The 22,181-nt window shown below is 42.6% G+C and overlaps 1 protein-coding gene across 1 annotated transcript; it reads right to left on the bottom strand.

Moving 5' to 3' along the window:
• Nucleotides 1-3,889: 3,889 nt before the first annotated feature.
• LOC110527934 (G protein-coupled receptor 22) lies at nucleotides 3,890-20,951 on the bottom strand. The gene is made up of 2 exons (XM_021609568.3): nucleotides 20,359-20,951; nucleotides 3,890-6,002 (listed from the first exon to the last, which is right to left on the bottom strand). The coding sequence occupies exon 2, from the start codon at nucleotides 5,918-5,920 to the stop codon at nucleotides 4,430-4,432; it is 1,491 nt and encodes a 496-aa protein (XP_021465243.1). The 5' UTR covers nucleotides 5,921-6,002; nucleotides 20,359-20,951; the 3' UTR covers nucleotides 3,890-4,429.
• Between the last annotated feature and the right edge of the window lie 1,230 nt (nucleotides 20,952-22,181).

Raw genomic sequence — 22,181 nt, 5'->3', positions numbered from 1 at the left:
GGCTGTCCCCATAGGAGAACTCTTTGAAAACTCTTTTCTCAGAGGGTTCTACATGGAACCCAAAATAGGTATACATGGAACCCAAAAAAGTTATTCCTGGAACCGAAAAGGGTTATCCTATAGTGACAACCGAAGAACCCTTTTGAAACCGTTTTTCTAAGAGTATAGTTAAGTCTTATATCAGGAAGGATATACACATGTACTAATATTCTCATTCAGAATCAATGAATCATTCTTAATAGAATTAAGGCATCGGTAACATTTAGCAGATCCAAAGGATCTGTATTTGTGTATCTATGAGTGTCAATGTTTTTGTGTTGGAAGCTGCCTTCGAATGCTTGTTGAGTGGGTGGCATTCTGATCCTCTGCTGGCTAAATAGACTCATACTGTACAGAAGTTACATAAGCATCTAGGGAGTGTACTCAATGATATACCATATATGTTTCCATTTGTAAACAGACACTTTAGTATATTAAAGATGACCAATGTTTGACCTGTCATTATCTTGTCTTTTATGCTTTGTTTGTTCTAACAAATAATTTATTAGTATAGGAGGCAGAGTAAGGTGGCTGAGGACTCAGAGATGCAACAACATGGTTGGACTATAGTGCTGCAAATTGTGTTTCTGAAATCTAGCACTGGTTTGCTGGTGGTTATATTGTACTATGTCCCCGAGGTGGATGCTACAGTGTATTACTGACAATTCCCTAAGCCTCGCCCAAGATTTTTTGGCAACCAATTGCAGTGCTCCGTTGGATACTAACGGTCTCTAACGTTGAGGTATACCTCAGAAATACTTTAAGAAATGAGATGGGAAAATCCATTCAATTCGTATATTAACACCTATTGTGTAACATTGCCCGTACGTTGTCAAGGGGCCGCGCGGTGCATTCTAGGCGATGTTGGGAGTGGGACATGGAGTGAATGGGAGTCAATTGGGTGCTAGCTAATAAAACACAACATTTATACATATTTTCCAAGATGGGAGATAATAACCATATAGCTTTCAAATCGGGACATTTGGTACTTTTCAGGAAAATGGGCAGGTTTCTCGACTCATATCATTTACCTTTCGAAGGGATTGCTTAGCCTGACAACGTGAACTCAATTGATCAAAAGTCTGCTGAGCAGGGCCTTTTACGTTCCTCCATTCATTGGCCATTGAGGTTCCCATCTCATTTCTTAAAGTATTTCTGGTATATATGGAATGGAAACAGCGTCCAAATTGGACGACCGTGGTTTTCAACATAATCTTTACAATCGCCGTTTTGTGGCTGTTGCCATCTTTCTACATCGGCATTTAGCAGAATGTCTATGCCTGCGCACTACCACTTAGTGCGCACTGGACAAACAGCAGTATCACAGATAGAACAATGAGACAGATACTTCACCGAATGTATAAATGTGAAGCATCCGCTTAGCGTTTCCACTCACTACCAAATCGTGATATTGGAAGCCCAGTGGCCGGCAGTGGGAGAAGAGGGATCGAGATGATTTTGTCTGAAATGGTCTCATCAATTAAATATTTGATCTCAATACAATTCCCAAAACTAAAATCTGTTATCAACAGAGTGGACAAAGTGTTGTAGACTTTACCCTTTGCCAGAGTGGTAAGACATCGCATTGTTTGGAAGAACGTAAAGACAAATTATTGCACATGCGCACTTCAGAGTAGTTGTTCAATAACTGAAATATGCAAAGGTTTGCTAGAACGCGCCAATAGGATCTGCCCAACTCCTTGCTTGTTCTGCCCACTACGATTAATTTGTTCCCATTGTAAACGACAGGTTGTGGTCTATCTTGGGTTAGTTATAAAAATATTTGGCGGTATCAGGTAAACAAACCAACAGGCTCTTCCCCCTGGACAGCTGGTTCATGATGTCAGAGCATGAATGCAAAATGTTCATATCTTCGCCTGTGAGTGATAGAAAAATAAATCGACCTCAGTGACAATAATAATAATTCTATGGATGTTTTTTTGTACAAAGGTGATGACTAAAGGAATTTTCAAATTTGACTTCTCTATGGGGCCGTCCATGGGAATCGTCTTGGCCAGACTTCAGTTCAACTGCAATAACTAAGCAGTCTACATGTACAGTATTTAATATATAAAAATAAAGTTATCTGGGAATAGACCGGAACCTAGGGGCCTTGTGGTGCATTTAAGACTACTTGGAACTCGGAAAGTCTGAAATTTACGACATGGAAACTTATTATAGAAAGATGAGGACCGAGTTTCCCACTTGGAAAGTATCAGATTTAGGGTTGCAAAGCTACTCGTAGATTACCAAAGTACTGGAATCTTCAGTAATTAACAGAAAATCTATGGCAATCTATTGTAACTTTGGTAATGTATACTTGAATAATTTTTTTATTGATATATATAGTATTCCTTTTTCATATTTGTGTCCATATTGTTAATGAGTTTCCAGTAGATAGTCTATCTAGTAGAAACTCATGGACAATATGGACACAGATATAAAAAAATTATACTATATATGAATACATTTCATATATAAAAGAAATGTCAAGACAAAATAGCCTAATTAATGAAAAAAAAGCATCAAATCAACAATGGCATTATTTTCAATTAACTCTGAAACTCTTCCAAATACTTCTTTACCTTTTTCCCATCTGCCACCAATTTGATCCAAAAACATTGAAAACAAATACATACTTTCATAGTAAAATAAATAAGTGTACATTTCATACTGAAACTCTCATATTAAACACCAATGTTATTCACTAAGTTGATGGTTTATATTAAGGATAATGTTTAACAGCTGTGTCAGTAATTGTTTTATTTAAATCATCTTATTTCATGGTCCTCATGTGATAAGGCCACACAGAGGGCCAGACATAATTATAGACACCTTTACAAATCTGAAGTACCCAAAAGGGCCACTAGATTTCTTGTGATAGATTACATAAAATACTTGAAAGATATCAAAATTCTGGTAGTTTACTGGTAAACTTGGTTTCCAGTAATATACCCTCCCTTTGCAACCCTAATCAGAATCAATTGGAAGCTCTACACAAATAACTGAAGTTCATTTTAACTTGGGGGTTTCGAGTTTGACTTGTCATGAATGCACCATTGGTCTCTAACCAAGCGTGTGTCCAACATCCACGGACAAGTTTTCGTTTCAAACGCATGGAAGCCAATGAGGGCAGTGGAAAAATTAGATAGATTTGCTCACAAAATGAATAGTTTAAATGGCTAAATAATTTAACAGTGCACTAGGGGTACTTGCTACTGTGATTCCTGAAATGCAGAGCCTGTTGGAGTATTTTTCAAATCCAAAATTATACTTTTGCTGTATTGTTTACTAGCTAGCTCTCAGTCTCATTGGCCACCATTAAAAAACGTTGCTAACACTAGCTAGCTAGCCAGTTAATATAACTTGTTTTCTCCAAATGCATGTCAGCTAGCTAAATTATCTATAGGCCTATTATGAGTACAACTCTCATCTGCTGTCGACATCAGGATACGATCGGGAGAACTAGTTAGCTCCAAAAGCATTGGTGTAAAGACCTTAAGTAAAAATATTTTAAAATACTACTTAAGTCGTTTTGGGGGGGGGGGGGGGGGGGTATCTGTACTTTGCTATTTATAGTTTGACAACTTTTACTTTTACTCCATTACATTCATAAAGAAAATAATGTACTTTTTACTGCATACATTTTCCCTGACACCAAAAAGTACTCATTATATTTCAAATGCTTAGCAGGACAGGAAAATGGTCCAATTCACACACTTATCAAAAGAACATCCCATATTGCCTCTGATCTGGCGGACTCACTAAACACAAATGCTTAGTTTGTAAATTATGTCTGAGTGTTGGAGTGTGCCCCTGGTTATCTGTAAATACACAAAAAACAAGACAATTGTGCCGCCTGGTTTACTTAATAAAAAGGAATATGAAATTATTTATACTTTTACTTTTGATACTTAAGTATATTTAAGACCACACACTTTTACACTTCTACTCAAGTAGTATATTACTGGGTGACTTTTACTTGAGTAATTTTTTATGGAGGTATCTTTACTTTTACTCATGTACAACATGCTGAGTCATGGCAGTGGCTAGCCAGACTAAAAGATACATTTAAAAGATACACTCCCATTTTTAATCAGGTTTCTGTAAAGCGATTGTGATGAGTCCACCACAATGTACCCGAGAGTCTCCTAATCAGCAAGGGGTAGTCTGTTTCATTTAATTGTGTATAAAAAACACAGTTTGAGATCATTGTGATGGGTTTTCTCCAGTGGTTTGAATGAGGAATTTGGCTTCCTGGGAAAATCTTGACGAGGCAGGAACAATAACTAAGAGGGCGGGGCTTAGTGAAGAGTCAATTACCTTCACACAGACCTGTATAACGAGCAGGTCTGTCAGTAGTGTTATACACACTCAGTCTGTGCTGTTCTCACAGGGGCTCTGCCAGGCAACGGCCAGTGGCGTCGCTGCCCTCCAGCCGTAACTGACATCCCTTCCTTGGCTTCACCCAGGAGTTGTGTATGACTGTCCCTCCTGGCGAGGGGTCCAACTGCAGCAGGGACACCACCCGCTTCTTTACCTTGGCCCTGAGGGCACGCCGCAGCTTCTGCCTCGTAAAGGCATAGAGCAGTGGGTGGGAGACGGTGGTGCCGTAGGCCAGGGCCAGGAACCACAGGCGCATGCTGACCAGGGTGTCGCTGGGGCCCAGGCCCAGGATCAGCAAATTGGCCATGGACAGAGGAGCCCAGCAGCCCAGGAAGGTGGAGATGATGAGGAGGGACATCCTGAAGACGCGCCGCTGGCGCTCCCGCCGGTCCCGGTGACGCCTCACAGCCCGCCGCAGTGCGATGATGGCCGACACAGACGCCTGGACAGTGGGACCAGGGACAGGGGCAGCAGTGGCAGGGCCTTCTAAGCTGACCAGAGGGTCTGAGGACAGGGCTGGGGGGGAGGTGGCTGTGGAGATGGGGGGGATGCAGGGAGGGTGAGAGAGCGGCTTGCTTGTGTCTGTACACTGCTCTCCTCCCTCTATCACTCCCAGCCCTGCCTTCTGCTTCTGTCTCTTACGGCCCCCCCTACAGTGTGGGCGCCTGAAGCGCTGGCTGTTCTTAATATGGGAGCCGATGCGAATGTTCAAGGCCCGCAGGATCCGTGAGTATGTGAACAGCATGACTGCCACCGTGGTAAAGAAGATGGGCACCTGCAGCAGGAGGTGGTAGTACATGGCCAAGCCTGTGTGGTAACCCTGGCCGCCCACACACAGCAGCGTCCGGTTACGCCACACTGGCGCCAAGGTGGTGGCGGCGGAGGAGGATGAGGCGGGGATGTGCTTCCCATTCTCCGACCCTCCTGTGAGAAACTCCACCTCCAGGAAAGGGATGAAGAAGACGGCCAGAGACGTGGCCCAGACAGCAGTCAGCAACAGCCCTGCCCTCCGCGGGGTGAGCAACCGGTTGGCGGGTCGGACAGAGATGTCGTAGCGGTCCACACTAATGACCAGCACGTTAATGGCAGTAGAGATGGAGGCAAAGGTGACACAGGCCTCGTGGAAGCAGCAGAGCAGGGCCAGGTTTGGCCCTGGGGGTAGCAGCACCACCACCAGGGTCAGAGGCAGACACAGCACGCACAACACCACATCCAGCACATGCAGGTTGACCGTGACCATGTTGCTGACCGAGTCGACCAGGTTGGACTGAGAGCAGTAGAGCACCAGCACCGTCATGTTGCTGCTGAAGCCCAGCACCAGCTCCAGCATAAGGAAAGCAGTCAGGGACACCTGGAAGCCCAGGGAGTAGGGCATGTACCAGGCTGTGCTGGAGGAGACACTCCCCCCTGAGACCGCCTCCAGGGCCCCGACACTCACCACCATCCCAGCCCAGTCGCTGGGGACCGGGGTCGGGGTGTAGCTGTCCGTCTCCATGTTGGTGACCTCTCAGCCGTGATGTGTTCTCATGCTGCCACCTGGCTCCCTGATGGTGATGGAGAACAGTTCAGTGACAGTCCTGCAGAGAAAGGGAGACAGGGGGGATGAAGTGTCTGGTGGGGGTCTAGAAATTCAATGGTTAATTAAAGGTATAAAAAGGCAAAGGTAAGTAATCAAACATAAATATCACAATCAGCAAACTGGTTATGATCTTTGACCAGTTAGCTATAACTCGGATTGCCTGCTATATTTTTTGGGCTTTCACTGTATGTGCATAGATGTTATGTAATTTGTCAGAATTGACTGCTCTTCAAATTAATTTCAGGACATCAAATTCAATGTGAAATCATTTGAACCATGAATTCAGAGAAATGGCAGTCGGTGGTCTAGAAGCGTCTGTATAATCCACTGGAGGTTAAACTACATCATGGCAGAACCGGCCTCTCCTCAAGGAGATTGACTACATCATGACAATGTGTTTTTTACACAAACTAAACCATTTTAATGTTGACCGCCATATCTTACAAATTTTCTATAAATCTGTCCTGCAGAGTGTGCTGTCCTTTGGTCTGATATGCGTATTCGGAAACATGCGAGTGCGAGACCAAGTCAAGCTTCAGCGCTTAATTAAGATGGCAGGAAGGATAATTGGTATAGATCAATTATCAGCCACCAACCTGAACACAAAACTCATCCTCCTAAAATTTGAAAGCATTTTACAGGACAGTACTCAAACCCTTCACTCAAAATACAGTCACAGCAGCAGCCGGACAAGGGGAAAGAGAGTTCTTCAAAAGAAAATTAAAAACAGAGAGATATGGGGAATCATTTATTCCAACAGCCATTAGGCATTAGTATGTTGGTCACTTGTGTCATGATGTTGCCCTCTTTGGGTATAGCAAGCCCTATCCCCTTCTCCCTGCCTCCCCCTTTGCTCCTTCAACTAGGCTGCTGCGGTCAGAGAGACGTCGTAGATTCCTGAGGATCTCCTCATGGACACACAGTATAGAGAGAGTCAATTTTTCATAGAGCACAAAGGAATTTCTTCCACCTCACAGAACTTGAGGTACGAACAAATTTCATGTTCAGGAGAAAGTATAAAAGATCGGTGAAGAATCCAGCTACGAACTGGTCCGTTTGTTACAACTTGGGGAAGCTCATGGGAGACGGTGTGGCCACATTACCATAACGCTGTTTATATAATAGCCTCAGATATGAGGTTTACATCTAATTGTTGTATAAGCTGAATGAGTGAGTATGATACTGTTTGTAAAATTGCGTAATATGATTTTGGACTGTTTAATGAAGGAAAACACAATTCCCTTTTGTTTTGAACTAAATCAGAGGACCGCCCCTGAGCCCAGTTAGGGTCAGACATCCTGGGACAGCCCCTTTTCTGCAATTCCGAATAAAACCCAACTTTGAGAAATTTTCACCAGACCATGTTTTTCTCCATTAGGAGGGGACAAAGGTTGTAGACCATTGCTGAATCTTTTAACCATACCATGTGGTTAAACTCTTAGACTATCGATACCGACAGAATAAGAACAAGTCTTTGATATTAATTACTAGTCTGCAGCTAGGAATTCGGTATCGTTGAACGCGAAGAACGACAACCGCCAAAACATCTATTCTATAACGAAACGAATGAATGTCACTCTGAACTATCCCCTCTAACCAGAACCGAGAGAGAGCGAGAGGGGGAGAGAGATGGACAATTCTACAAAATAAACAACTTTTCACCAGCGATCAAGACGACACACTGAGCGTAAATATACATATTGATTGCAATTGTTCACGAATGACTGAGCGTTCATGTGCAAAGGATTAGCATTTCAATTGTCATAATTATCACTCTGTAGTGACTTCTTAGTCGACCCCCACTTCTCCTTTTGTCTAACAAGCCGCCATGCCGGTTTAGCCCACTAGGGCACATTCTGCTATAATTTCATGTAACCGTATTTACGGTTTACTGTTTACCATATTGAGTATACAATATATTGCACTTTCACTTTAAATGTGTGGCTATAGCACTTTGAACGACAAATTGTGTGTAGTTTCTGTGTTATGTTTAATGTACCGTCTTTTTAAGAACATGACCAAATGAATTTCCCCCTTGGTGGGATAATAAAGTTGATCTGAATCTGAATAAAATGTCAGCATCAGTCATGGTGGCTTTGGTTTAGAGTGCACAGAGCATTTACGGTGCTACATCAGGACATGCATCGAAACAGACAAAACATGCATGAACAAACAGCACATGACACATGAGCACGTTTCATAATAAGATATCGTTAGGTATTTAGGGTCACAATTTCCTGACATTCACACGTGAAACCGATAAATTAACATTTTTGTGTGTAAGAGGTGGTAGTACAAGGTCTTAATTGCTCGCTGTAAAATCTACTGCATAGTTTGGCATGGCCACGATGAATCACCACGATGCTGCAAAGCTACATTCCAAAATACGCTATGTGTAATACACAATCAAAAACACAAGTCAGACAAACAAAGTACTGTGCTAAACCTTGTGTGTCAGTGGAATAAAGACTTCAGAGATAAAATGTATAATCTGTTTTCTAACCTGAGCTGCTCTGGGGTAAATCAGATTAGTGTCTACAGGCCAGACTATAACCTACTGCTGTATTGGCAACACACCAGTGGTGATGTCCTATGACACAATTCCTGAACAGTCACTAGAGTCCTGCTGCTGAGGGCAATCAATTGATTCATCAAAATCACAATGTGTGCTTTAAAATCAGGAAATTGGACCAATCAGTAAATTGCGCCTATGCCCGACACCTTCTGCACTACTTTAGAAATCACACGTGGTTGAAAGATGGACCAAATGTCATGTGTTATCTTAGCCATAGCAACTAGTCTGCGAGGGTCTAGAATGGTTAATGAGGGCACACATGCTGTAGTACTACTCAGCTACTGTGTGACACCATGTTTGTGGCAGTGAAAGTGTTAACTGACCCACGACAGGCTACAGCTTCCTTGTTGGGGTTTTAGAAAACAAGCAACACTTGTAGAGTTTATTCCAGAACTGGAAAATGGATGAGAACATTAAAACATTTCATGGATGATGAGACAACTGAATGCAGAGGCTGATACATTTTCCAGTATATTCTAAAAGAGACAGAAAACATGTGAGAAATGAGGTGAAAATTAAAGGGCTAGGACAAGAGAGGGAGGGAGGTGTACAGAGCATTGCAGTCCTATGCTCCACTTATCCTAGAGATTTTCAGCTGGCTGGTTTCATGAGCAGACTGCCTGATCACCACTGCACTACGAGACGATAAAGAGATAAGAGGAGAGGGACAGAGTCCCTGAACACACATAGAGTTGGTGGTAGATATTGAACGAGACCTTCTTCAAACATTGGACCCATTGCAGGCATCTCTGATCTCTGATGTTTTTGTCTTCCTGCATCACTTTCTGATGGGAAAGGAAGGAAGGAGAAAGGAAGGGAAGTAGGGAGGGAAAATTGCAATCATGCTGCAAGGGTAAACAAGCCCAAGGGAGAGAGGATGGGGTTGTTTTTGTTCCACTCCAATCTCTCCCACCAGCCTAACCCTGATCCTGCCTAGTCTCCTGCTCCCTCTGCTCTGTTTTCCTCAAAGGGCTTACACACACACACACATCATCCACCATGTGCGGAGAACTGCATGATATCTTCAGGTGCGACACTTACAGTCTCTCTTGATAGGGGGAGACAACTTCATTCCTACCTGGGAAATGCACTCTCTGTGATGATGCTGCTGTGATAGTGGATCGATGTAGAGAGGAATCCTGTTATACTCTATTAATCCTGGTCTCTATCTTGTTGCGCAACAGACACTTGAATAAAACTAGGTTATGTCCCCATAGGCTCTCCTTGTAAATAACAGGTTCAGGACCAAAAGCAATGAGGCTGGAGACACTCAAGAATGTGTTTGGATTTCTTAGGGTGCATTTAGACAGGCAGCCCAATTCAGAGGTGTGTTCAGTTGCTTGAATGTTTGCTACCTTGTACTAAACACGTTTCCCCAAAACATTCTTGAACAGACTGAGGTACGTTGGCTCCCATTTGGTGGGTGTGGCTTGAAGCAATGAGTGACATATTTAAAGGGCAGAGCCACAAGCCACCCCTCCCCGTTTTTCAACTGGTCGTTCAGTAGAGCACAGTTCACGTTCAACTGAATGTTCCAGAAGGTAAAAACGTAATGAATGCAGCCCTGATCTTTTTTCCACTAATTGGTCTTTTGAATTGGGCTGCCTATCTAAACGCAGCCCAAGATACAATCCAATATGATTGTTTTGACCACGGACACAGGGTTTTTGCTAAATGGTAAGCTTGGGATGACCCAACTCTGACTTCACCCCATCAGAATATGTGAGCGGAGCTTGCCCAATTTGACTGGAGCGAGATTACCAAAGGCTGGAGCGTCGGCCTTCTCGCCTACTCCAATTTCGCTCCAGTAGCGCTCAGTTCATGAGCTCAGGGCATGCCTGGCCCAGCATGCATTTGTAGTCTACTTGTGTGCTGCTATTGCCCCTTGCTTTAGCTACTGTCATGGAGTTCGCTAAATATTTTTTTATAAAGAAACTGATAAAACACACAGGTGCTAAATCAAAGTGACTTAAAAAGATGAGGGCCAGGAGCAAGAGGGGGAGTGCGGTGATGTAGTGTCCACAACTAAATAATCATTGTGGATTCTGAAAAGACACCTGAAAGCATGATGGTGTACTTATTACATGCACATGCTAAAAGAAAGCAACGGGGTGGGTAGATAACTAAGTGTGTCATTGTAGCAAAGTATTTACAAACTAAAAATCAGATCTCTTAATTAATTTTGTTAAATTATCTATACAATAGGCCATAATTGATTTTGACCCAATAGGCCTGGCATATTCCCATGTTCAAGGAGCTTTCCGTATTGATTGGGTTATTTTTGCCCAAAAACCTTTAGGCCTACCTACCTAATATATATACAGTGCCTTGCGAAAGTATTCGGCCCCCTTGAACTTTGCGACCTTTTGCCACATTTCAGGCTTCAAACATAAAGATATAAAACTGTATTTTTTTGTGAAGAATCAACAACAAGTGGGACACAATCATGAAGTGGAACGACATTTATTGGATATTTCAAAAATTATTCAGCCCCCTTAAGTTAATACTTTGTAGCGCCACCTTTTGCTGCGATTACAGCTGTAAGTCGCTTGGGGTATGTCTCTATCAGTTTTGCACATCGAGAGACTGAATTTTTTTCCCATTCCTCCTTGCAAAACAGCTCGAGCTCAGTGAGGTTGGATGGAGAGCATTTGTGAACAGCAGTTTTCAGTTCTTTCCACAGATTCTAGATTGGATTCAGGTCTGGACTTTGACTTGGCCATTCTAACACCTGGATATGTTTATTATTGAACCATTCCATTGTAGATTTTGCTTTATGTTTTGGATCATTGTCTTGTTGGAAGACAAATCTCCGTCCCAGTCTCAGGTCTTTTGCAGACTCCATCAGGTTTTCTTCCAGAATAGTCCTGTATTTGGCTCCATCCATCTTCCCATCAATTTTAACCATCTTCCCTGTACCTGCTGAAGAAAAGCAGGCCCAAACCATGATGCTGCCACCACCATGTTTGACAGTGGGTATGGTGTTTTCAGGGTGATGAGCTGTGTTGCTTTTACGCCAAACATAACATTTTGCATTGTTGCCAAAAAGTTCAATTTTGGTTTCATCTGACCAGAGCACCTTCTTCCACATGTTTGGTGTGTCTCCCAGGTGGCTTGTGGCAAACTTTAAACGACACTTTTTATGGATATCTTTAAGAAATGGCTTTCTTCTTGCCACTCTTCCATAAAGGCCAGATTTGTGCAATATACGACTGATTGTTGTCCTATGGACAGAGTCTCCCACCTCAGCTGTAGATCTCTGCAGTTCATCCAGAGTGATCATGGGCCTCTTGGCTGCATCTCTGATCAGTCTTCTCCTTGTATGAGCTGAAAGTTTAGAGGGACGGCCAGGTCTTGGTAGATTTGCAGTGGTCTGATACTCCTTCCATTTCAATATTATCTATCGCTCTGCGCTTTTAACGGATCTCTGAGACTATCACAGTGCAGGTGCATTTATACATGATGATTACATGATTACACACAGGTGGATTGTATTTATCATCATTAGTCATTTTAGGTCAACATTGGATCATTCAGAGATCCTCACTGAACTTCTGGAGAGAGTTTGCTGCACTGAAAGTAAAAGGGGCTGAATAATTTTGCACGCCCAATTTTTCTGTTTTTGATTTGTTAAAAAAGTTTGAAATATCCAATAAATGTAATTCCACTTCATAATTGTGTCCCACTTGTTGTTGATTCTTCACAAAAAAATACAGTTTTATATCTTTATGTTTGAAGCCTGAAATGTGGCAAAAGGTCGCAAAGTTCAAGGGGGCCGAATACTTTCGCAAGGCACTGTATATATATATATATAAACTGCATCTGCCCAGCCTGGCAAGAGTGGCTAAAAGGGTGCTTAGCATCCCCAGTGGCTCTGCAAGTGAGGAGATATTCTACGGACTCGGCAGAGGCGAAGGTCAAGAGCCATGCATCCTCCGAAACATGACACTGCCAAGCCGCACTGCTTCTTGACTGCTCGCTTAATCCGGGAGCCAGCAGCACCAATGTGTCGGAGGAAACACCATCCAGCTGGTGACCGAGGTCAGCTTGCAGGCGCCTGGCCCACCACAAGGAGTCGCTAGAGCACGATGGGACAAGGAAATCCTGGCCCTAACCCAGACGAGACTGGACCAATTGTGTGGCGCCTCATGGGTGTCCAGGTCACTGTCGACTGTGACACAGTGATGCAGTGCCTTAGAACGCTGCGCCACTCCGGAGGCTGGCTATAATGATTTAATACAATGAAATGTTGATTAATTCCTGAGTGCTTTATGTCCCTACTAGCCTATTGTGTTGCACTCACAAATGCTTCAAAATGTATTTCTCTGTAGGCTATTGCCTTGAAATAGTTTAAATAATATAGCCTAAATAGTTCATTTTAGTCCCGTAGGTTCCCTGTCTGGCTCCTGACCTATTTAGAGTGTTTATATGCAGTTTAAAATGACATGTAGCCTATTTGAAATTATGAGCGCTTCTTACATTCACCTTTTCATGTTTATTCAAATACTTTTCATTCAAATCCACATGGTTTGGTTTAAATACTTCAAAAACAAAATGTTTAGGTCCAGGTAGTCACAAAAATAGATGGTTAAATTGTGAATGGAGAATGAAGCGAAGGCAGTTTTTTTTTTCCTGTGAGTGCGGAGCAGTTTTTAGCAGAGTGGTTGGAAAGGACATAGAGAGCTGGAGCGATGTGCTCCATGAGTGGGATTTCCAACTGCTCAACTCCGCTCACATGCTCTGCACCCCATTGACGTTGAAATTTAAAACGGTTAAGGTAAGGGTTAAGGTAAGGTAAGGGTTATGGTTATGGATGAAAGGAGAAGCTCATTTTTTGTTAGTCGGTAGTTAGCAGTTTTCTTCATGCTCGTTCTGCAGTGGGGTAAGCTTCTAAAAACCAAGTGAAATCGCCCCCCCCAAAAACGGTCTGGATTGACTCTTTTATAACATAGGGTTAGGGTTTAGGGTAGCGTCGTCCCAAGTGTCCGGAGAAAGGGCCACGGTCCATGCTATCCGGAATCCTTGGGACATCCCAACTCTGACGTTACCCCATTGAAGTTGACATTTTAAATGGTTAAGGTAAAGGTTAAGGTTAGAGTAAAGCTTAAGGTTAGGGTAGGGATGTCCCAAGGATCCCAGATAGCGCTAACCCAGGGTCACATGGCCTTACAGCCGCATGTCTAATCACAAAACACAGCGAAGCCTCACCTCCTGCCTGTGGAAGACCTTGGTTACCATAGTGTCAAAGTGTTTTTCCCATCACAAGGGAGAGAGCGCAGGTCTGGCAGAGCAGAAACGTGTTAACATAGTTCCCCTTGTTAGTTCAGTATCTAGACAGTCAGTGATGAAAGCACTGCAGTGAGAGCAACAAGGGCTCTACCAGTTAATTTTCAACTCAGCACCAGTCCAGCTATGAGCCGTCCGTCACTCAACAGTTAATCATCTGCATGCTCTGCAGAGTCTGCACCCTCAGTCTGCTCTGGACAGTGTGAAACCCAGGTGCAGCAGCTCTAATTCTAACTCTAATTAAGTCTTCTGCTGCTTGCTAGAGGAGGCCCACAGGGGAGCTCTGGGGCTCCAGGTAATTGTGTTTTCCACTTCCGACCAGCAGAAAGAGTAATGACTTCACTCTCACAAAGAACAATTGAATTCATATGTAGCATCAGAGGAAGAGGTGAAGCGAGAGGGTCCACTCCCGTCAAAATCTGTCCACGTGGGAATACAGTGATTCTACTTAATAAGCAGACCGCCTGACTTCCCGCCTTTGTGACAATGACTCCCATTGTTAGGGGGAGACAAGACCACCTCGTCAATATATACAGTATCTCTGGCACCATTCACATTTCCAGGTATGGCAGGATATAATCAACACCCAACTGGGCAACTGTTGAGTCACCAGCCTGGAAACAATAACTACTCAATGCACTCTGCAGAGTTTATAATGAAGACTGGCTTGCTACTTACTGAGAGTTTAAGGGAGAGAGGGGGGATGGAAAAGAAAGTGTATGATATGGCCAGGGATGGGAAATTCCCGACCTAAGGGACAGAGGGAGATGGTGTTTGAATCATAAGGGCTGTGGTAGTCATGAAAGTGAGGTCAGTTTGGAGGAGAAAGCAGATTCTGCTCCATTGCGGTTTGGTGGAATTTATATGTCCTTTACATATCTTTGTTAACAGCTTTATATACTGTAGACCCATTTACCTGATTGAAATGCTGTGAGCACATTATCTTGACACCCATGTAAAATTATTTGATATCCATTGAATTTGCAGCATAATAGAAACCGTCTTCACAGAGCACACTTGAGAGAGTGGCACTAAAAGCCCTCACAACAAACACTGCAGATGATCAGGTAAAGTGCAAGCAGCTCAGTCCTGGAACCGTGTCTGGGCCAAGTAATGTACCCCCGTCATTACAGTAGGAAGTATGAACAGTCATGCATCATTTTCTGCTTATTCTACTGTTCCCCCCCACAGCACCTCAGCCTGGTCCTCTCCCACATCTATCTGCTGCCAGGTGGCAGATCCATCATTCTGATGTGACGCTGGCCTTTAGGGAGTTAAAGAGAAGGCTGGGCCAGCTCCCTGAGACAGACAAGGAGGGAGATGGGGATGGAGAGAGAAAAGGAGGAAGGACACAGATCCCACACAGAGAATAGACATTTCCTATAGGGTTCTTAGTGAAATACTTTATCCTCTTATCATGCCAAAAAACTGTCACAAAAGATTGATGTAAACAATCTCATTCATCATACTGTTGTACTACTATTATACTAGAGGTCGACCAATTATGATTTTTCAACGCCGATACCGATAATTGGAGGACCAAAAAAAGCCGAACAGATTAAATCGGACAATTTTAATATACATATCTGTAATAATGACAATTACAACAATACTGAATGAACACTTATATTTTAACTTAATATAGCACATCAATAAAATCTATTTCGGCTGAAATAATGAAACATGTTCAATTTGGTTTAAATAATGCAAAAACAAAGTGTTGGAGAAGAAAGTAAAAGTGCAATATGTGCCATGTAAAAAAGCTAACGTTTAAGTTCTTTGCTCAGAACATATGAAAGCTGGTGGTTCCTTTTAACATGAGTCTTCAATATTCCCAGATAAGAAGTTTTAGGTTGTAGTTATTATAGGACTATTTCTCTTTATACCATTTGTATTTCATATACCTTTGACTATTGGATGTTCTAATAGGTACTTTAGTACTGCCACCATAATCTCGGGAGTTGATAGGGTTGAAGTCATAAACAGCGCAATGCTTGAAGCAATTCTTCAAGCATTGCGAAGAGCTGCTGGCAAACGCAGGAAAATGCTGTTTGAATGAATGCTCACGAGCCTGCTGCTGCCTACCATGGCTCAGTCAGACTGCACTATCAAATCATAGACTTAATTATAATATAATAACACACAGAAATACGAGCTTTAGGTCATTAATATGGTCAAATCCGGAAACTATCAATTAGAAAACAAAACGTTTATTCTTTCAGTGAAATACAAAACCGTTGTGTATTTTATCTAACGGGAGGCATCCATAAGTCTAAATTTTGCTGTTACATTGCACAACCTTCAATGTTATGTCATAATTATGTAAAATTCTAGCAAATTAGTTCGCAATGAGCCAGGCGGCCCAAACTGCTGCATATACCCTGACTCTGCGTGCAATGAACGCAAGAGAAGTGACAATTTGCCCAGTTTGATATTGCCTGCTAATATGAATTTCTTTTAACTAAATATGCAGGTTTAAAAATATATACTTGTGTATTGATTTTAAGAAAGGCGTTGATGTTTATAGTTAGGTACACATTGGTGCAACGACAGAGCTTTTTTCGCGAATGCGCTTGTTAAATCACCCGTTTGGCGAAGTAGGCTGTGATTCAATGATGAATTAACAGGCACCACATCGATTATGTGCAACGCAGGACAAGCTAGATAAACTAGTAATATCATCAACCATGTGTAGTTAACTAGTGAATATGTTAAGATTGATTGTTTTTTTTACAAGACAAGTTTAATGCTAGCTAGCCCCTTACCTTGGCTCCTTGCTGCACTCGCATAACAGGTAGTCAGCCTGCCACGCAGTCTCCTCGTGGAGTGCAATGTAATCGGCCATAATTGTTGTCCAAAAATGCCGATTACCGATTGTTATGAAAACTTGAAATCGGCACTAAAATAAAAAATTGGCCATTCCGATTAAAATCGGTCGAACTCTATATTATACTACTGTATATTTTTCACACATACATTTGTGCCTTGCTGCACAAGTGGGTTAAGACAGAGTTAAATATGAATTGCAGTGGAGCATAATTATCATATTCCTTTGAGACGGTCTGATCTAACAGGTTGTTCAAATTAAAAAGTGAAAACATGAGTGGAGGGAGGGAAACAGAGAGAGTGCATTGTGATGGTGTTAATTTACACCTGCACTGCTTTATGTATAGTACAATATCTCTAACTTTCCACTAAATCATAGTAATAACACTGCATCTTTCGTGTGGTTTATTGTTTTGTTTTTCTGCAAACACTGTCAACGTTCTCTTTGCTCTTTGTCACAATCCACAGAGTTTGAATACATTAATAATAGAGCAGGAGATAGAATGTGAAAACAAATGGAAGGAGAGACGATGGTCTGGGTTGGAAGAGCCGCACTAGCAACCGCTGGCCCTGTCCCTCCATCCATCCCTCCCACATGTCAATTGCTTTCTCAAACATGTGTCATAAACAAACCAACAAATTACAATGTCACAGTAAAAACACAGGACAACCCTCTATCTACTGTATCATTCACTCCAAGACAATAGACTTAAACACATTACTAACAACGCAGCGAAACACAAAAAGACTGCTTTATGTTCAAATACAATGACAACTTTCCAATGTGAAGCCTCACAACATGACGAGGTGAATAACAACACAACTAAATGGTTCTTTACTGCATGCAGTCCAGCCTCACAGAACTAAGTACATGGAGTGGACAGCATGGGTTCAGGACAGCATGGGTTCAGGACAGCATGGGTTCAGGACAGCATGGGTTCAGGACAGCATGGGTTCAGGACAGCATGGGTTCAGGACAGCATGGGTTCAGATGGTGGGAAGTGACTAGCTGGCTGTGTGAGCACCCCACTTAGAAAGCAGAGCCCTATTTGAGTTCTTCTTCTATTCATCACCACATCCTGATTTGGGTGGCTTAAATATCACATTTACGAAAGCAAAACACAGGCCCCGTCTTCAGCACAGTTCTTTGGGAATGCAATACAAACACAGTATCAGTACCACACACACACACACACAGTAAGCAGCCCAGCAGGGCAACAGCTAAGGCTAAGTGGTCTTGTTGGTAAACGTGGAGAGGGAAATAGCTTTATCCCCAGTAGTGTTCCATTGGGGGAGATGTCAGAGAGAGTTTGTTTGTTTCCAGAATGTATACATGCACAGTTAATGTACACCGTGTGTTATATAAAGTGACATATAGCTCCTTGCACTTGTTTCAGCTTTCTTGGTCCCTACCAGTGCTTCCTGCAAACAGAAGGATGTGGCTGAATTTCCAATATATAGTGAGCCTAATTATAAAGAGCCATATTCTCAACTCATTATTCCCACGACTTGAAATGAGAATGATCTGTCCAACCCAGTGCTCTGACCTTCAATAGCATAACAACAGAGCCAGTCGAGGGCCACAGGCCTGTTCAACTGTGATTGGCTTACTGACCATGTGTCTAGAATTTTAACAGCCACTCATTCTGTGTTACGGCCTCATCCTTTCTTTTCATGCAGAAATCCAATTACCCTTTCTTTCCAGGTCCTAAATAGTTTTGCTAATTTCTTAACTGTGCTTAAGAGCAGTAAGAGATGCAGCTATTATTCTGGTTGAGAGTGTGGTTGCATGAAATATGAAGAGAACACGGGGAGAGTGAGATGCAAGAGGATGAAAGCAGAAAAAGGTGGTGGACTGGTGGTGTGACAGAGATGTGGAAGATAAGGCTTTCTGCATGTCTAATTTAATATAGCTAGCTCCAAACAATCCATTACAAGTTGCTGGATTTACAGGCCTTCAGGGGGCCTTATGTGAGGGCTATTTAAGGACGGAGTAGGTGAGTAGAATTATATTGAAATAATATATTTTTGAGATTCCTTTAGTTAGGTTAATATTTAGTTAGGTTAATATTGTGAAGCTCCTTTATTTTGCGGGACAAGTGGCCAAACAGCATGTTGGTCAGACGGACTGTTCGACCTTGAGAGGCAGAGACAACTGTGGGGCTTTATATTGTCCTATTACATGAATAATTTATGGTTGGGCTTTTACAGAAATTTGGACCTGAAATAGCCAGACTGAAAACTTGAGCAAGAAACATACAGAGAAAGAAGAGAGCGGGAGAAAGGAGAGAGAGAAAGAAGAGCGGGAGAAAGGAGAGAGAGAAAGAAGAGAGCGGGAGAAAGAAGAGAGGAAGAAAGGAGAGAGAGAGAAAGAGGAAGGCGGAGGAGGAAGAGCCTTTTGATAGTGTGTGCACATGTGTACATGTGTCCTTGTGTGTGTAAATGTGTGTTTGACTGTGTGTTGAGGGGAGGGGAAGGGCAGAGGATCAGGGATGCAGGACACAAAGCCGCTTTTCTAAAATTATGAGGTTACTTATCTACAGAAGGAGGCAATTAAAAGTCATTCCAATTCGCCTCCTGGCTGCAGGGAGAGAGAGCAGAGTGACTTCATAATGAATGTATCTCTATGTCTGTCAAAAGGTTGCCCTCACACACACACACGGCAGGAGAGTTCCAAATAATTACATCAAGATCATACCCCTCTCTAATTACCTCCTTCCTCCCACATTTCCCTGTCTCCATCTCCACCACTCCCCCCATAGACACTATCTCCATTTCTCCTTTCTCAATTTTTGATTTCATCCGCTGAAGCGGTCTGCTTTTAGGAGCCCTTTTCACTCCCTGTCAATAGTATCACTCTCTCTCTCTCTCTTAGTATCTCTATTTATCATGTAGTTACTTACATTTTACTGCATAGATGTTTATTCTATTTATTCTGCCACTTTGAATTAATCTGATGTTAATTAATGAAGACAACTTTCTGGCTAAACTTCTTTCCTCTCTCTTGGCTAATGACTAACACCACAAACAGGCAGACATCTCTCTACATACTGTTTTCCTAGTCAGATCTCTGAAGACTGCAGTGGAGGTGTTCCCAGAGTGGTGTGAGAGAAACACAGTCTCAAAGCATGTATCACTAGTGTCAAGCAGTTTCTCCCACAATAAAGGTTGAAAAAAGCCAATATGCATAAAAGTCAATCAATACTATTTTCATACAGATTTGTCACCAAAAACCCCAAAAAGCAAAACGAATACAGTTTCTTGCCACAGTTAAAATGATCTAAAAAAATAACGAATCAATATTCATTTTTTTTATTGAAAAACAAACGTTTACCTATTTGATCAAATGTACACACTAGGATTCCGTACAGTACGGGACACCGTGCTATAACACACTAGGCTAATACAAGCAAATAAAATAAAATGTAGCTAATACATGTGAAACAATAAATGTGTATATTTTTTTGATTACAATATTATCATAGGGCAGTTGTAAATTGTAAAGTAAAATGTGTTATTGGACTACAAGTAGCCTGCCCTATAGGCTGTTAAATTTAAATGTTTGTTACACTTACACATGTGGGCCGCATACTTTGTATTAAATTCATGCACTGTGTGTTTTCATTTTAGATACCATATGAAGTTAAAATAGGGAAATAGGACTTACATTGCCTCGTGCCAGTCCCGGAGATTCCCAGCTACATTCTTTTGCAGGTCCGTTTGTCGCGCTCTGTCTTCTGATTCTTTGACAAATAATCAGAATATTGCAATGTATTTCATATCATGCTTTATGGCTATGTAATATGACTCTAATGATGCTGCTGTAGGCTACATCTCTGCATGTAAAAGCTGTGCTATTGCCTCTGTCGTGAGATGATCGTCCACCAGTTTTAGGTAGCTGACCGTAAAGAATCCCTACTCATCTCTCACGGTCATGTTAATAATGTCTTCGGAGACCACATGCTCAGCGAAGAGTAGACTACTGTACCTCTGGCCAGATCAGAGGGAGAGCTGCGTTCCCTCCATCCAATACGGGGCGTGTCTTGCACGTACTGCACCGTGGTGGTGTAAAATTCAGAAACGACTGCATTTCGCACCCCGAGTGACAGGAGGGAGGTGCTCAATTTGACAGGCAAGGTCATCCGCATGTGGAAAATCATATGGCAAATACTGGATAGACAAGATTTCTGTGATTTCCAATAGGCTATAACGAACGGGAAAAAAACACCACCTACAACGAATGCAGTCACGTTGAAAGAGAAAAGGCAGGCTAAACTAGATGTAGGCTTAAACAGGCATGGCTGGGTGTGAGATTTTCAGCTCTCCAATGTCAAGAAAGCATCATACACAGAGGGCATGGTTCTGTTGCAGGATAGGTTATTCCGTTGACTACTGCAGAATACACAGACAAAACATACTGTAGGTGCTCCTGGTTCTTCATGTAGTGTGAAAACAGGTGCACCTTACCCCTTCATGCGCCAAATACAACAGGTTCAGTGAAATGCTTACACTACACGGCTATGTAAGGGCATCAGGTCAATCTGCTTGAAATAGCGATCCAACAACCCACTCACTTTAAATGTTCTGCATATGAGCTGATAAATAGGCCTACAGAAACCATCCACGGGTCCACATTATTGCATGGTTTATATTCAACACACTCAAATGTTTCCATTAACCAAATCACATTAAGACATGCCAGCTGGATGGAGTGAGGGGGAGAGGCGCTCTACATGTTGTTTACTGCCACCCTCTTTCACACCACAGACCAACGCAAACAAACGACCTTGCACTGCTCTCCTGCAGTAACTTAGAGGGAAGTAGCTAGACAGTGTAGTATCAGGCCAGGGTTACAGCTAAATCACAATTGCTTTTGAAAATCCGATAAAAACTGAATTATTCTGAACACTCCCTATTCCCTATTTCGGCAGACAAGTTTCAAATTCTCAAGGAAGTTTCTAACCACAAGCATAAACTATTGTAGCTAGCTGGTGAGGGCTCAGGAAGACTGTCTGAACGAACTGAACCACATCCATTCATCCCCACTCAACTCTCGCTGCATGAAATACGTCATCAATTTTGAGCACCAGGCATGTCTGTATACCCCTTCCCTTATTGACTGCTCTTCAATATTGTACTCAGGACAGCTGGAACGTCCCAAAATGTGTTGAGGAAATTACAAAAAATCCGGACGCCATTTAACTTGAGATGAGAGGGAGAGTAGATTGATTGTTGATTCTGCTGCCAAAATCGTCATCCTCTCGCTGGTCTGTCTGTGTAATGGCTCATTTCCTTGGCCCTCCACTTCAGCCCCTGCAGCTGTGTGCCATTCCCTGGCCCTGGCTTTCTCCCACCCCCTGGCAGGCCAAGGGAAGCTGGGCTCCAGCTGGCAGCACAGGACAGGGGGCAATTAGAGGAGTGTGGGGGAGACAACCAGACCTGCTGCCAATTACTGTGCCCATGAGCCAGACAGACGTCACCCATAATAAC

This window comes from Oncorhynchus mykiss, chromosome 7, assembly GCF_057628025.1.
Source record: "Oncorhynchus mykiss isolate SJ-2025 chromosome 7, ASM5762802v1, whole genome shotgun sequence".
NCBI classification, from domain to species: Eukaryota; Metazoa; Chordata; class Actinopteri; order Salmoniformes; family Salmonidae; genus Oncorhynchus; species Oncorhynchus mykiss.
Note: the sequence above shows the minus strand (reverse complement) of the source record. Positions and strands in the feature narration are given on the sequence as shown.